Here is a 16443-nt window from a genome sequence, read left to right on the forward strand (position 1 = left end):
CTACACGGGCACCACATGGGTCCCAATTGGGCATGGGCCCCTGGGCCTGTGCCCATAATGCCCATTGGATAATCCGGCTTTGGTCATGACGAGGAGAATCCCAAACTGCAGGAGTGGACAGATCCATCTGGAACACTAAAACAATCCAGAGGGTAACTTCATTAAAACTGGATTCTCATGCTTGAGTCTCAGCTGAACATTCAAACACCAGAATTCAGAATTTAGTGTTGTAGGAGCCATATTTTCTTTTACAGTTCCCCCAACCACTCAATTTAATATTCAGTTCAGCTTTATTTGTATAGCGCCACTTCACAACAATGTTGTCACAGGACACATTAAATACACATCAATTCGAGCCAATTCATACATATCCTATAATAGAAACCAACTGATTGCATCGAGTCATGACTTGGATCCAATCCCCCATCCTGAGCTGCACGAGGCGACAGTGGGAAGAAAAAACTCCTTTTTAACAGGAAGAAAACCTCCAGCAGAACCCGGCTCAGGGAGAGCAGCCATCTGCCTCGACTGGTTGGGGTGGAGAGGACAGGAAAGACAGATCAACAGGTACAACTGCACTTATTCAGGAAGACCTGCGGGAAAAAGGAGAAATAAGTTAGAGACGGCAATATTGGCATATATTTATACATTAATACATTAGAGAAATGGAGCAATGTACTTCTCAGTGCATCTGGTGATGTCTCCATTGCTAAATAAGTAACGGTTGGCTAGACTACCCATAACTATAAGAGCAATGAGCAGAACCTGGACAGTTGGGTCCCGTACAATTATCTAGCTGCTCAGGTGTTTTTCTACTGCACTTTGAGTGGGTGTCTGTGACACAATTTTTGGACTTTGACGAGCTTTATGGAAACAGAAACAAATGGAAAACTGAGGGAAAATAAATACATTGATGTACTGTTTTAACTATACAGTTGATACAGCAAAAGAGGAGAAGAGTGATCATTAGAAGAAGTACATGTAGTCAACACAGACGAGCTACTGACAAGAAGTAGCGTCGTTGTGGATGCTAATCGCTACGTTCATATTCTGCGGGAATGTCCAGTGCAGCACATGACAAAGTTTTTCTCCAGTTTGCCACAAGAACCTTCATGTCCAAGGTCAAAGGTCACCACCAAGATTCATTTAAACAAATCTGGTTTGTAGCCAGAAGAGCTGACTGTTTTACGGACCACTGCTGGTTAAAAGGCAGAATTATCTTCTAACTCACAGAGTAGAACAACTGTGTTCTACTTTAACCTGAAAAACTTTCATAGTTTTAATGTTGCACATTGGAGCACCTGTGTCATCTTTGTTGTTTTAAAGTGTTTTATAAATAAAGTTGCAGCTGCAACTTCAGCAAGAGTTTGAGCTGTCACTTGACAAAAGTATTGTGACAAAACAAAGGAAATCAGTTTTGATTGATTCTCACAAAGCAGAAGGAGGATTTACCCACAATGTTTCCAAGTGTCAGGAACTGGAATGAGAGGAAAAAATGCAATCATGAAGACATTCAAAGAGGGCTGGATGGTGCAGAACGATCCTGGCAGAATCAGACGGGAAAGACTCAGAGAGAACACTGGTAAAGACCCCAGAACAACTGCTAAGACTTTGGAGAATGACTCAGGAATTTTATTTTCAGAGACAATCACTAGAGCTCTGTGCAGGTTGGTAGCAAGAAGATCTCCACATCTGCAGAGGAAACCTTCATGCCAGACAGACATATGCTGAGGATGACCCAAGGTACAGAAGATCGAGTGATAAGATGCAAAACCCGAAAACCTCGTCCCCACAGTGAAACGGTGATGGCGGGAATATGCTAATAGAGGGGCTTCAGTGCATCTGGATGTGGGAATCATGAAGAAAGACCTGAACCAGTCAACAGCAGAACCGGAACTGGGTCATCACTCTTTCTTCCAACATGACGACGATCTGAAACCCGTCCTGGTGAGGAACGACCTCAGCCTGGCCGACACAAAGCCCTGACATTAATCTCACTGGAAACCTGGCCGGTGTCCTGAAGACAAAGATCCATTCCAGGAAACCCTCACAGCTGGAGGAGCTCGACAAACTTTCCAAAGAACTGACTGGGATTTGGTCAGGAGATGAGCCAGAGAGCGGCGTGGGGGGGGGGTCTTAACGATTTAACCCTGGTAGGTTTTTTTTTTTATTGTTAAATAATTTATTTTCTTTGCTCTGTTTAAAAGCAACACTTTGAGCAGTTAACCGGCTGCAGGTGTGTGTGTGTTCATCCTGCCGTGGAACAGATTTGATCCGTCCTCTGACACAGTGTCAACTAAAAGTTCAGCCCAGACCGAAGTCTTTATTTTCCAACACGCTGCTGGTTTCAGAAGTTGTGGTTGTTCTTATAGTGCAAAAGGAGCAGAAGTACACAAAGCAAGGTTTCCACCCTGGGAGAAGGGGTAGGAGGTGGTTGAGGACCACAGAAACCTCGGAGTTCATCTGAACAACAGACTAGACTGGATATGCATCTACAAGAAAGGAAAAATCAGACACCTTTCTTCAGCTGCACCAAGAGGTTTCATGTCTGCCATCAGCCTGTGGTGGAGAGTTCAGTCTGCTGGTGCAGCAAAACCAGAACCAGAGACTTCAAGAGACTGGTCAGGAAGCTCTGTACCTGTTCTAGGGACCAGCACATTTAGCGTAACATTCGGGGGCCTTAAAGTGTTTAAATGGTTGTAAAGTTTCTTCTGTCTCTGAACTTTTGGTAAAGCGGAGATTTGACACCTGAGTCCTTTAAACTATTGATAGCCGCTGGTGGGATTAACGCCAGCTCCTTTCATTATGTCACTGAAGTGATGTAAAACAAAGCTGACCTCAGATAGCCAGCAGATAAAAGCCTTCAGACCTCCTGCAGCTGAATTAATGGTCCACAGGATTACCGTAAATGGATCAGGAAAATGTTCAGGGCCTTACATAAGCCCAGTAAAACACGAGGTGTAGCAGTCATCCAATCACATGTTCAAACCATCAAACAAGCAACATTCAGCATCTATGAAACAAAATCACACTGAAGAGTTCATGAAGTCTCTGCTCCTGAGTATTAAAGACGAGCTGATGAAAACAGCATCGGAGTCACAGAGAGCAACCAACATCACCCTTTTTGATCAAATCAAATCAAAGATACTTTCTTCATCCCCAAGGGAAAATTCAAGGTTCAAGCCAGCTCGTCCAAGGTTTGACATCTGACCCATCCTCCTGGTTCTGCTGCTATAGGTGGCCCAGACGTGTCATATACCATCAGTGTTTTACTCAAATCTCAAGCTCTTTCCCAAAAAGACCTTTCTTTTAATTCATCAGAATGCAAATTATGACTTCTGGTGGCGTAACTTTGCTCACTTTGTGTGGTGTAACTTCTAAGAAAGAAAAGGCTTAACTGCAGCTTTTGTGTTGTTGCTAATCGTGGAGTGTTGTTGCTAATCGTGGAGTGTTGTTGCTAATCGGGGAGTGTTGTTGCTAATCTTGGAATGTTGTGGCTTTTGTTTTGCTGTGACCCTCCTGGACCACTGTATTAAACCCCGTCTTACAGATGACTCATGCAATGTGCACGGCGGCGGCGTGCATATAGAACTGCTGCTCCCACTATAAACATCACACACATCAACTTCAAGTGCATCAAGTGCTGGAGATGGCACAAAAAAAGCTGAAAAATGATGATAATCTAACATGTTCAGTGACACTTTGTAAATGTCAGTACAGTAAAAGAATATCTATATGATCAGATACCCAGCTGGGATCCGGCCAAAGAAGGAAATTCAGACCACAGATGTTAAAACATGGAAGCTGCTTGAACCCTCCATACACGGTGAACAAAATCCCCTGCATGGGATGTACCACATAGAGATTGCTGAAGTGGCAGAAATGAGCAAGTCCTATTAATGGCTGGAGAGGGCTGGATTGATGGACAGCACCGAGATGCTAATCATGGCAGCACAAGAGCAAGCTTTGAGTACCAGGGCCATCGAGGCTCAGATCTACCATACCAGGCAGGATCCCAGGTGCACCTGACAGCAGGGTGCAAGATACTGGCAGGCAAAGAATACATGGAGCGCCATAAACAAGTAGCCGACATGGTGTACAGGAACCTCTGTGCAGAATATGGACTGGAGACCCCTAAGTCCCAATGGGGGACACCTCCCAAGGTGGTGGAGAATGAGAGGGCTAAGATCCTCTGGGACTTTCAGATCCAGACAGATAAAATGGTGGTGGCCAACCAACAACATAGTGATCATGGATAAGCAGCAGAGGAAAGCCGTAGTGATCAACGTATCTATCCCCAATGATGGAAATATCAGAAAAAAGGAGCATGAAAAACTGGAGAAGTACCAAGGCCTCAAGACATGGAGAAGGCCTGGAGGGTGAAAGCAACAGTAGTCCGCATAGCCATCGGAGCATTGGGGGCCGTGTCCCCCACACCGGAGAAGTGGCTCCAACAGATACCTGATGAGACATCAGACATCTCCGTCCAGAAGAGATCAGTCCTAGGAACAGTTAAGATACAGCGTAGGACTCAAGCTCTGGTAGAGAACCCAAGCTGGAGATGGACAACTCGGGTCCTGCCCTCCCTACCCAGAGAAGATGGAAGGGTGGCTGGGGGAGGAGTTTCTACATTTATATAAGAAAATGTCAAATGGTTTGGTTGTTTGACTTCTGCATCTGCTGGGTTTATTACACCTAGAAAACAGGTTCATTCATATGAACATTGTTTCATGCGGTTGACTTCAGGTCTCTTCAGCGGCTGAATTAATGAGGTCAGCGTGCTGCAGCTCCAGGTTATCAGCACGTTGTGTTGACCAGACACCTTTAACAGGATTATTTATTAATCTGCATCACCTGCCACACGATGAGCCATGCAAACATGACAGAGGGCACATACACAGTCCTGATGACACGATGGCGGTCTTCTGGTCACATGGTCAGCCCCTGTTCATGGCGAGATCATTCATTTATTGTATATTTGGAATAAAATGAATAAACAAATGTAATAATTTCAGGGAGCATCAAACTCTGCAGTGTTCAGGATGCTTTTATGAGGTCTGACCTGCAAGTGGAGACAGAATAGAAAAAGCTGGTCGGCTCATGATGTTGTCATGGAAACCAGCTACAGAGGTTGTCACTGTCATCCTCTTAATTTAGAACCATTTCTTTTTTACTTTTAGTATTGGTAATTTATCTTGTTCTTTTTAAATTAAATTCAGACAGTTTATATTATATCTATTCCTAAAGAGGGGGGGTGAGGACACAGAACACCTCACACAAGCAGAACATGACAGCTCTAAAACATGAACAAACATCTATATAATAATCTAAATAAGTTGTGATGGCCACACATGTAAAGGCGGTAACTGCAAGAAGCACCAACACATTTTCAATTATTTTGTTTATTTTTATTTAAACTTAGTTGAGGTGCTTTAGTTCCGTTTTGTTTGTGCGCACACATGAAGGAGGCACTGTATTTTCATCTGTTTGTGGTTTAACCTTGTGTTTCTTTTTACCGGTGCTGAAAGGATCAGTTTGGGCACTGGGGGGCAGGAGTGTGCAGGAGGGAAGCCGGTGAACAGGAAGTGCCTCATGAAGACCTCATCTTCAGAGGAGGAGATCATGAGTTTAATTTAGTTTCTTTAAATGTTTGTTATATTCATTTTTTCCACTTTTGAGTAGTTTGGGTTTTCTTTTGTTAGTAGTTTTGTTGTGAATAATTAAACTAACTGTTAGGTTCTGTTTCTTTGTCTAGTTTGTTAGTATGTTTAACATGTGTTACCCCGTATGTTTAGTAACTGATCTGATCATCCAGTATTTAAGTTCCCCTTTGTTTCTTCATTGTTAAGTCAGTTGGTTTTTGTTACCCAGTCTGTTAGTTTAGATATTTTAGGACTTTGTTTTTGCTTAGTTGACCTCTTTTAAAGGTCTAATTCCTTTATGTTGTTTGGGCAAATAAAACCCTTTTCTTTTGAAGCCACCTGTGTTTCTCTTCCTTTGCCGGCTTGGTCCCTCACATGAGTACAGATAGTACAGTGGCGACTGGTCTGCCTCAGCTTGCTTGTGTGATTGGACTTTGACTGTCGTGCGATTTCCAGTGGAGATTTGTTTTTCCCAGTTTAGTTCCTTTGTTTGCAGTTGTTTCGTTTTATTGTTTTGTGAGTCACCAGTAGTATTAAAACTACTTTGCTTTGAGCTAAGGTTTAACTGATTAGTTTGGTTTTATGGTTGTTGTAAAGGCCTTATGGCTTCTCTTCCTGTTAGTGTACTTGGCGAGGAGTTGGGATTGGCCAGTAGCATGGAGTTGAATATCATTTGTTTGTATTTTTCTGTTTTAGACAGTTATTGGTGTGTTTTTGTTTGACAATATCTAGCTTTGCCAACCTGTTTTTGGCATTTTGTTGTTTTAAGTAGCATCATCAATTTATTCATCAATCATTTAATCATCATCAATTTCATCATTTAAGCTTTTTTTTTTATTCCTCATCTCCAAATGCAACAGTGAATCTGTAGTGGTCCATCTTTCAACATCTTGCCACAGTTCTTTCTTTTGTTCGGCTCATTTACTCTAGCAGAGTTGGGTAGTAACACCTTGATAGGAGAAAATCCAGCTCCACAGGCCTCAGGACCGTAGAGCAGCTAGAATCTTGCTTCAGACCAGAATGGAACATTTCTCTCCTAAAACCGGTATTCACTTCGGTTCTATGTCCTCCTGCTGCAACACACCTGAATTAATCTAAAGTGATCCAACAGCCTATCAGGTTCTGCACAAACACTTAATCATTTTAGTCAGTTGTGTTGATGTGGGGATACATAGAAAACTTGATGGATTCCAGACCTTGTAGAACTGAACTGAGTTCCCCTAGAGTCTAGGGGTTCCAGCTCTGGTCCTTGAGAGCCATGATCCTGCAGGTTTTCCATGTATCTGTGGTTCAACACACCTGACAACCTAATCAGTCATTGTGCAGAACTTCGCTGATTGTTGGATCCATTTATTGGAAGCCAGATGTGTTGGAGCAGGACATCGGCCCCCGAGGACCGACTTCGGACCCCCCTGTTCTAGACCTTTAGACCGTTAAAAAAGGAGATGCTGCACAAAGCTAAACATCATTCTGAAGCTACTTTTTACAGATGTGTTGCTGCCATCAGACTCCCAGTCAGCTCTTATTTTCCATGGAACGAGTAAGTGTCTCAATTTCAACATCAGATGTTTCGGTTCTGTTTGGGAATAAAACATTAGTTGAGATGTAGAAATCATTGAATTAAGTTTATTTACATTCTACACAGTCTTCACTTTTTAACCATGGCTGTAAAGACTAAAGTAGTTTCAAAAGACTGAATCTGCAATCATATTTTTAGTGGACTGGACACACTGGTGTCAGCTGCTGGCCTCAGCCTTGCTGTCTCCAGTCTGCCTCCTGGTGGCGAGACAATGGAACAGCAGGAGAAGTCACATGACTGAAACCAGGTTACAAAACCACACTTTCATTTTTCTTTCATACACAACTGAAAGTCCTGGAAGCTTTAAAGTACGTGACTTTTATTCAGAAGCTGAAAAATGGCAGCCGGATGCTGAAAAACAGTGAAAGGCTTTTCATTTTCCTCATGTTGGTCTGTTTTCCCATCAAATGCAGTTTTTACAGCAACACCTAAATGATGGCATTTACAGAGATGAAGGTGTTCATTTCAATCTGCTTTTCAGTCAAACATCCCCCCTGCTTACAGAGCAGCCGTCTGTTGACCTTCTGAGATCCTGCAGGACTGAAACATCAACCTGAGATTAACTGTCCAACATGCTCAGACCAAATCTTCAACATACAAAACAAACGCCTTTTAATTCTTCTATTTTTTTTAACCCCTTTAAGCTCAGATTTATTGTACAAACAGTAAAGATATGAGGATATGTATTTCTGTGCTGTAGCACTTTATCCATGATGACACATTTAAAATCAACGTGAACACTGAATCGTCACCGAAGATCCAGCTGTGGTCTTCAGCTGCTTCGCCTCGCCACATTTCTGACACCATCAGGCTAGTTTCAGGTTTCTGGTGACAAACATCTGACCTGTGGAATGCCAAGCGCCCTCCTCCATTAGCTGAGCAGAACTGAGCTGCAGCTGTTGGTCAGATCTTCCTCTGAGGATGAGGACGGCAGCTCATCTTCAGACTCAGCTTCTGTCCTTCCACAATAATCTGGTCTCATCTTTGGCTTTGCAAATGTAACTTTCAGGTTCCTTGTCTGACACACGGCATGTTTACGACCAGTGAACCTGAGATCCCGCCTTCGAGTGCCGCTTGGCCTCCATGATGGAGAAAACCTCTTGCTCCTCGCTGATCTCTTTCAGCCTCTTCTCTTCCAGAAACGACACCAGAGAGTCCCGCATGTTCACCACCTCCATCTTCTGCTGAAAGATGCGCTCTTCCTCCGCCTCCTGCTCGGGTGTCTTCTCTGTCAGACAGAAACATCAAAGGTGAAGCTGCTGAAACACACCTTTCTCCCTGACAGAAGCAGATTTTCAGCAGGAAATTCAGTTGATCACGATTGTTTAATGCAGTGTTTTTCAACTACTGTGCTGTTGTACACTAGTGTGCCATGAGAAATGACCTAATTTCACCTCATTGGTCTAAAAAGCAGCTGTGTTCATCCAAACTGGCCCCGGTGAAAGATAATAAAATTCCTTCTTCTTCTGTTTATCTGAATTCTATTTAGGAGGCTTTGACTTGATGGACTTTATATTAATAATATGGACTTGAAAAAAACCAAAACATTTTGGTTTGTGGTGTGCCTTGTGAATTTTCAGTAAAAAAAAGTGTGCCTTGGCTCATAAAAGGTTGAAAAACACTGGTTTAATGAAGCTCCTGTTCCAAAAAGCAGCGTCCATAAGGCCCCTTTACAATCTAAAAAGTATCACAAAGACAAAAGATTACAAATACTAAACAAATTTAGTCATGTACTCTGTGGATAGTTTTAAATTCAGCCAAAGATCGAGCAGAAAGATCTATGTGAATCTGAAAATAAAATGATCTATGGCAGGAATAAAGACAAAAACGGGAGGCCTGGACAGTGGCCTTTCTGTGCGGAGTTTGCATGTTCTCCCCGTGTATGCCTGGTTCTCTCCGGAAACTCCGGCTTCCTCCCACCGTCCAAAGACATGCATGTTAGGTTGATTGGTTACTCTAAATTTCCCATAGAAGTGCGTGTAAATGGTAAATGTTTGTCTCTGTGTGGCCCTGCGATGGACTGGTGAGCTGTCCAGGGTGTACTCTGCCTTTCACCCTGCGACTGCTGGGATAAGCTCCAGCTCCACGCGACCCTTCATCAGACCAAGCGGTTTGGATAAGGAATAAAGACAAAGACATGTTTTCTGGTGGCGCCACGTTGGCTTTGTGAGGAAAGCTGGTAAATAGTAGCAAAACTAAATAGCAAAAAATGAGCGGAAGCATCCATAACCAAAACAACTCAACTAGTTTTAAGGCCACCGTGTATCAGAGGCGTGTTGTGGCTGAATTCCAGCTTTAGAGAGCTTTTACTGCACTTCTTTCAGACTGCTCCTGATTGGACATTCCACCTATCAGATAGTTTTAATTGATTATAAAGTAGGCAGGAAGTGGCTTCTTCATCATCATCATTTTCAGGTCAGAATAGGTCTCTTAGCAACAAAGTAGAGATATTGATGTAAATGATGGCAGAGATTATTGTGGATTCAACATATAAAAGTCTTTGAATAGACATGTTGTGGACGGCTCCCCTCCCTGAGCAGTCACCTTATCGTGGTGGAGGGGTTTGTGCGTCCCGAAGATCCGAGCAACTATGTTGGGGGGGGGGGGCTTTATGCAGAGGTTGAGCGGTTCCGGCTGGATATAGTTGGACTCACCTCGACGCGTGGCTTGGGCTCTGGAACCAGTGCCCTCGAGAGGGGCTGGACTTTCTTCCACTCTGGAGTTGCTCATGGTGAGAGGCGCCGAGCAGGTGTGGGCATTCTCATCAGCCCCCAGCTTGGTGCCTGCACGTTGGGGTTTACCCCGGTGGATGAAAGGGTAGTTTCCCTCCGCCTCCGGGTGGGGGGACGGGTCCTGACTGTTGTCTGTGCTTATGCACCGAACAGCAGTTCAGAGTACCTAGCCTTTCTGGAGTCCTTGGAGGGTTTTGTTATTGGACTTCTGTGCTCGTCATGGATTGTCCATAACGAACACCATGTTCCAACATAAGAGTGTCCATATGTACACCTGGCATCAGGATTCCCTGGGCCGCAGTTCCATGATCGATTTTGTAGTCGTATCGTTGGATCTGCGGCCACATGCCTTGGACACTCAGGTGAAGAGGGGGGCGGAGCTGTCAACTGATCACCACCTGGTGGTGAGTTGGCTCAGATGGTGGGGGAGGAAGCCGGTCAGATCTGGCAGGCCCAAACATGGTGTGAGGGTCTGCTGGGAACGTCTGGCTGAGTCCCCTGTCAGAGCGAGCTTCAACTCCCACCTTCAGCAGAGCTTCAACCATGTCCCGAGTGAGGCGGGGGACATTGAGTCCGAATGGGCTGTGTTCCGTGCCTCTAATGCTGAGGCGGCCAGTCGGAGCTGTGGCCGTAAGGTCATTGGTGCCTGTCGTGGCGGTAATCCCAGGACTCGTTGGTGGACATCAGCAGTGAGGGATGCCGTCAAGCTGAAGAAGGAGTCCTATCGGGCCTTCTTGGCCTGTGGAACTCTGAAGGCAGTTGATGGGTACTGACAGGCTAAGCGGCATGCGGCTTCGGCTGTTGCAGAGGCAAAAACTCGGGTATGGGAGGAGTTCGGCGAGGCCATGGAGAAAGACTTCCGGACAGCTTCGTGGCCATTCTGGTCCACCATCCGGCGGCTCAGGAGGGGGAAGCAGTGCTCCATCAATACTGTGTACAGTGGAGGTGGGGAGCTGCTGACCTCAACTCGGGACGTTGTGGGTCAGTGGAAGGAATACTTCGAAGACCTCCTCAATCCAACCAACACGTCTTCCGATGAGGGAGCAGAGCTGGTGGACTCAGGGGTGGACTCTCCTATCTCTGGGGCTGAAGTTGCTGAGGTGGTCAAAAAGCTCCTTGGCGGCAAGGCCCCGGGGGTGGACGAGATCCGCCCGGAATTCCTTAAGGCTCTGGATGCTATGGGGCTGTCCTGGCTGACATGCCTCTGCAGCATCGCGTGGACATCAGGGGCAGTACCGCTGGATTTGCAGACTGGGGTGGTGGTCCCCCTTTTTAAGAAGGGGGACCAGAGGGTGTGTTCCAATTACAGGGGAATCACACTCCTCAGCCTCCCTGGTAAGGTTTATTCAGGGGTCCTGGAGAGAAGGGTCTGCCGGATAGTCGAATCTCGGATTGAGGAGGAGCAGTGTGGTTTTCGTCCTGGTCGCGGAACAGTGGACCAGCTCTATACCCTCTCTGGGGTCCTGGAGGGGGCATGGGAGTTTTCCCAACCAGTCTACATGTGCTTTGTGGACCTGGAGAAGGCATTCGACCGTGTCCCCCGGGGGCTCCTGTGGGGGGTACTCCGGGAGTATGGGGTACCGAACCCCCTTGTGTGAGCTGTCCGGTCCCTGTACGACAGGTGTCAGAGCTTGGTTCGCATTGCCGGTAGTAAGTCAGATTCGTTTCCGGTGAGGGTTGGACCCCGCCAAGGCTGCCTTTTATTACCGATTCTGTTCATAACTTATATGGACAGAATTTCTAGGCGCACCCGAGGTGTTGAGGGGATCCGACTTGGTGGCCTCAGGATTGGGTCCCTGCTTTTTGCAGATGACGTGGTCCTGTTGCCGAGTGTGAAGCGGCTGGGATGGGAATCAGCGCCTCCAAATCTGAGACCATGGTTCTCAGCCGGAATAGGGTGGTTTGCCCTCTCCGGGTCGGGAGTGAGGTCCTGCCTCAAGTGGCGGAGTTTAAATATCTCGGGGTCTTGTTCACGAGTGAGGGAAGGATGGAGCGCGAGATCGACAGACGGATCGGTGCGGCGTCTGCAGTAATGCGGGCTCTGCGCCGGTCTGTCGTGGTGAAGAAGGAGCTGAGCCAGAAGGCGAAGCTCTCGATTTACCAGTCGATCTACGTTCCTACCCTCACCTATGGTCATGAGCTGTGGGTCGTGACCGAAAGAACGAGATCTCGTATACAGGCGGCTGAAATGGGTTTCCTCCGCAGGGTGGCCGGGCTCTCCCTTAGAGATAGGGTGAGGAGCTCGGTCATCCGGGAGGGGCTCAGAGTAGAGCCGCTGCTCCTCCGCATCGAGAGGAACCAGTTGAGGTGGCTCGGGCATCTGGTAAGGATGCCTCCTGGACGCCTCCCTGGTGAGGTGTTCCACGCACGTCCCTCTAAGAGGAGACCCCAGGGAAGACCCAGGACACGCTGGAGGGATCATATCTCTCGGCTGGCCTGGGAACGCCTCGGGATCCCCCCGCAGAGTTGGCAAATGTGGCTGGGGAGAGGGAAGTCTGGGCTTCCCTGCTTAGGCTGCTGCCCCTGCGACCCGACCCCGGATAAGCGGCATGAAGACGAGACGATGTTGTGGCTGGATTGTGAACCTCCTGGACAGGACATGATAATTTAGATTACCTAAAGGCGGAAACTGACATCATAATTTATCCCACAGAGTTAGAAACTGTGTGATTGCGCTCAGTGATGGCGATCTGCGAGTTTTTCCTACCATTTATTTAACCTTTTACAGATTACAAACAGAAGAATATAAACAGAAACTCTACAGTAGCTTTATGGCTTAATGATCTTTTCTGTTGCATTAAGGATCAAACAGTTCAGCTGTTGTGGATCCGTTTCCCTGGTGGGCGTGTCCGGTTTCCTGGCAACCAGATCTGTATCAGTTCCTGGTTTGGCAATCAGTGACTGCAGCATTTAAGACCAGCTCGGCCTGATGTTCATCGCCAGATTGTTGATTACCCTGCGGTAAAATTCTCTGCCTCAGAGCTGCTCGCAGTCCTGATCGTCGGCTGATTAACCTGTTTGTGTCTCTTCCTTGTTAGAAGATCCTGCCCGCCCGCTTGCCATCCTGCCCACCTTCTACCTGTCTATCGGTCAGCCCGCCTGCTTGCCTGCCAGCCGCTCTGCCTGTCTGCTCATTCACTACGCTCGTCTCCTCAGGAATCCAAAAGACTGGGAAATACTATTAAATCTTTGGAAATCTGAACAGTTGTCTGCGTTTGGATCCAGACTCTTTCCTACCGTACAACATCAGCTGGCACTTAAATGCGAGCTGCTCGTGCTCCTTTCCACCGTTTGGATCTTCATGTACATGAATCACTGATGAACAACCATGGTTTCCTCTCCCGGTGATCTGCAGCTTCGCTCTAACCTGCCATGAAGTCCGCTGAGCCCTGAACTGACTTCTGAGCGGGGCAGAATCACCTGATGGTTTTCTTCATCGTGTGTTTTTGCACCCTGGTTTTATCTGAAGTGGTGGAACATCTTCATGATGTTTCCACATTTTTTTTTCACATTCTGCACATTGTTGTGTTTATTTAGGTGTTTTCTCAAGTCAAACTGCGGTGTTGAAGTATCTGCTTTCATTCTCTATCATGCCTGGACTCGCTGCGGCACCCCTGATACTGTAAAGTGTTTTTTATTACCATGGACCGCAGGATGTGACTTTCCTGATAGAAAAAAACACAACTATAATAGCTGCAGTCTTAAGAACATCTGGTGTTTGTTTCCGTGTTGTGCATCTGTTTAAAACATCATAGACAGTGAAAATGACTGATTAAGCTACACACCTTTCAGGTCCATGAATTTCATGAGCTCCAGTTCCAACATGCTCTGCTTGTCTTCCAGTTCCAGCTGTCGGGACCTGTCAGGACAGCCGAGCTGAATTAATCATGTCTACAAAGAATCCTGCAGCCGGTCAGCAGGAGCAACATGAGAGACAGCTGTTACCATGGTGACAGCATCACAATGTTTTCTGAACCTGCTGCGACTCTGCAGGCTTTGAAATGCGGACTTACGCCACCATGAGGTCAGACTCTTCAGAAACCAGGGCGTTCTTCTCGTGGATCAGCTGGATCCACTGCTCAATCTTCTCAGAGCCTTCATCTCCTGCATGAAAACACGAGCGTTAGGAAATCTGTGCAAGGAAGTGCATTTAACTTGAGCTGCACGATCGTTTCAGCATCGTCATCGCAACGTCTCCATGTGCAACAGTCACATTGTAGGTCCTGTACTGTAGAAAGTAACTGAGCTTTATCTCATCAATGTCAACAGTACCTGAATAAATGATGGTAAAATACAAATGTACGTTTGTACATTACATAATGACACATACTCAGGACTGTACATTGTAAAAAGAGGCAATTAAAATAAGAATTCCTGTCAAATACAAACACATTCACAAAAGAAAGCTTAGATCACCGTAGGTTAAATGTCAACTAGATGACAGGAGTGCAGCAGAATTCAGGTCCTATTCAAGTCGAGTTTTTCCCCAATATAATGTAGTTTTAAATCTGTTTTACATTTCTTGGTTTATTTAGGATTAGTTTTTGTTTAATTGGATTTTTTTCTTGTTGTTTTAATGAATCCTAGAAGCATCTGTGTAACTTAATGTACAGAAATTTCCTATTTACAAAAATGCTTCGATCTAAAATAGAAATATTTAAAAAAAAAAAAAAATCAAATCACAATTAGGTCTATCACAAAAAACAACAAAATTTGAAATTACTGTGAATAATTCAATACTTTAAATGTAATTTTAAGTACAAATTTTCTGTGTTTTACTTCCATAAAACAGCGACGTTGTGGTCAAAGTGGCATTTAAAGAGTTAAATTATTTTCAATAGTTAGAAGTTTGATTTTCTATCAGGACTGAAGTTGGTTAAATGATCTGAGCAAAACAAAAAGGTGGAAAAGTATAAACTTATATTTAATAACAGTTTTTGGGAGCGTGGTTTTGACCTTTGGGGAATAAAAAGCAGGAATTGAGGGGAAAATGACTGGAAAGGACAAAAACAGCCTCCACTGACCTGCAAGGGTAAACAAAAATACACATTACAGTGGAAGTTCCAGAAACGGCGTTGTGATGCTGCGTCTGACGCAGCAGTCATGTGAAGCAGACTCACATGAACACCCTCAGGCTAAAAATCATCAGGAATTCAGCCGACTGGCGCTGCCACGGCGTGCAGCCGGCCGACCCGTCCTGAAGAAAGGAGGAGTTCTGGGATCTGAATGATCTGATTCTATTATCAGAAAACAAACATCCTAGTTTCCTGTGAACCCCTGAAGTCTTTATTTACTTTTTTTCTTTTTATTTGCTCTTCTTTGACTGTATTTGATCAGCAAAGTCAAGTTTGGACAGGAATGTGTGTGGGTGTGTGTGTGTGTGTGTGTGTGAGCTGAACTGAAACAAAACTGAAGTTCATGGGAACTTTGAATAAAAAAAAATTTAAAAAAATGCTGTTATCTTGTTATTACCGGCTTCTCCTCGAAGACTTCTCTCCAGCTTCACGCCTTTGTCCTCCAGCTCCTTAAAGGTCACTTCAATCTCCTCCAGTCTTCTCTGGATGGACTGAACCACAAACAAGAAGGAAATTCTCTTCAAATACTCACATTTCCTGCTTTTTACTCAACACTAGTTTCCTGCTAAGCACAGAGGATACATAAACAATGGTTTTACTTGTGTTTAGGTCCATTTTGGATGTTTTTTTAAACAAAGAACTTTTAGTTTGGTTTGATTAGATGTTTATAAGGCCTGACTAATATGAAAAAAATGTGTGATTCCTCCGACCAGGTTTGCGATTCGGTTGTTTATTTAACCCAGTGTTTCACAGTTCCAGTCCTCAGACCCCCTGCCCTGCATGTTTTAGACATGTTCCTCCTCCAAAGCACCTGAGTCTAATTATTTAACTTCCTACAGCCTGACAACGTGCCTTTATTTCATTCAGGTGTGTTAAGGTAGGTTACCCCTACCTTAGGGTAAAACCGAATATCTTTCCCCCTCTGACCAGTGAAAAAAAAAAAAAAACTAGTCCACACCACCTTGTTTTGTAAAAACAAATCCAGCCACACACATCTGCATAACCGCGTTGTTAAGCACATTCATAAGCATATGAAACCTTTATGTGCCAGTAGCGCCTCTAATCCTATCCAATCAGAATAACCTTCCATCTCATGACATCCCTTCCACAAAACAGGAAACGTGCCTCCAACGTGATCTGGTGAGGTGGTGGAAAATAACGGTCCTTCCTGTCGTCCGTCGGTAGTTTACGTGGAGCGGTAAGAGCTTGCAAAAACAAACAAACAAGCTCCTGGACAACAGATAACGGCATCACAGTTTCGAGGACGTCCATGCTGGTGTAAACGTAAAAGAGTTCATGTGTTCGGTAAGTGGTGTGCCTATGGTTTTATTTTGAAAAGGCCAGACAGGAAGTCTGTGCTGTGTTGTTGGGGAAAGTTTGACGGTGCTGATTAATAATTAAATACAGCGGCTGTG

General features: G+C 45.2%; 1 protein-coding gene across 1 annotated transcript in view; it reads right to left on the minus strand.

Moving 5' to 3' along the window:
• Positions 1–7716: 7716 nt before the first annotated feature.
• mical1 (microtubule associated monooxygenase, calponin and LIM domain containing 1) overlaps positions 7717–16443 on the minus strand; it is a gene marked incomplete at its 5' end in the record, with an annotated part of 28264 nt that continues 19537 nt past the window's right edge. Inside the window, 4 exons of the mRNA XM_079239482.1 lie at positions 7717–8449; positions 13739–13812; positions 13967–14057; positions 15426–15519. Of these exons, the coding sequence (XP_079095608.1) occupies positions 8256–8449; positions 13739–13812; positions 13967–14057; positions 15426–15519 (453 nt within the window). The 3' untranslated portion in view covers positions 7717–8255. The remainder of the gene's footprint in view (positions 8450–13738; positions 13813–13966; positions 14058–15425; positions 15520–16443) is intronic.

Source organism: Telmatherina bonti (assembly GCF_933228915.1).
Source record: "Telmatherina bonti genome assembly, chromosome: 4".
Taxonomy (NCBI): Eukaryota; Metazoa; Chordata; class Actinopteri; order Atheriniformes; family Telmatherinidae; genus Telmatherina; species Telmatherina bonti.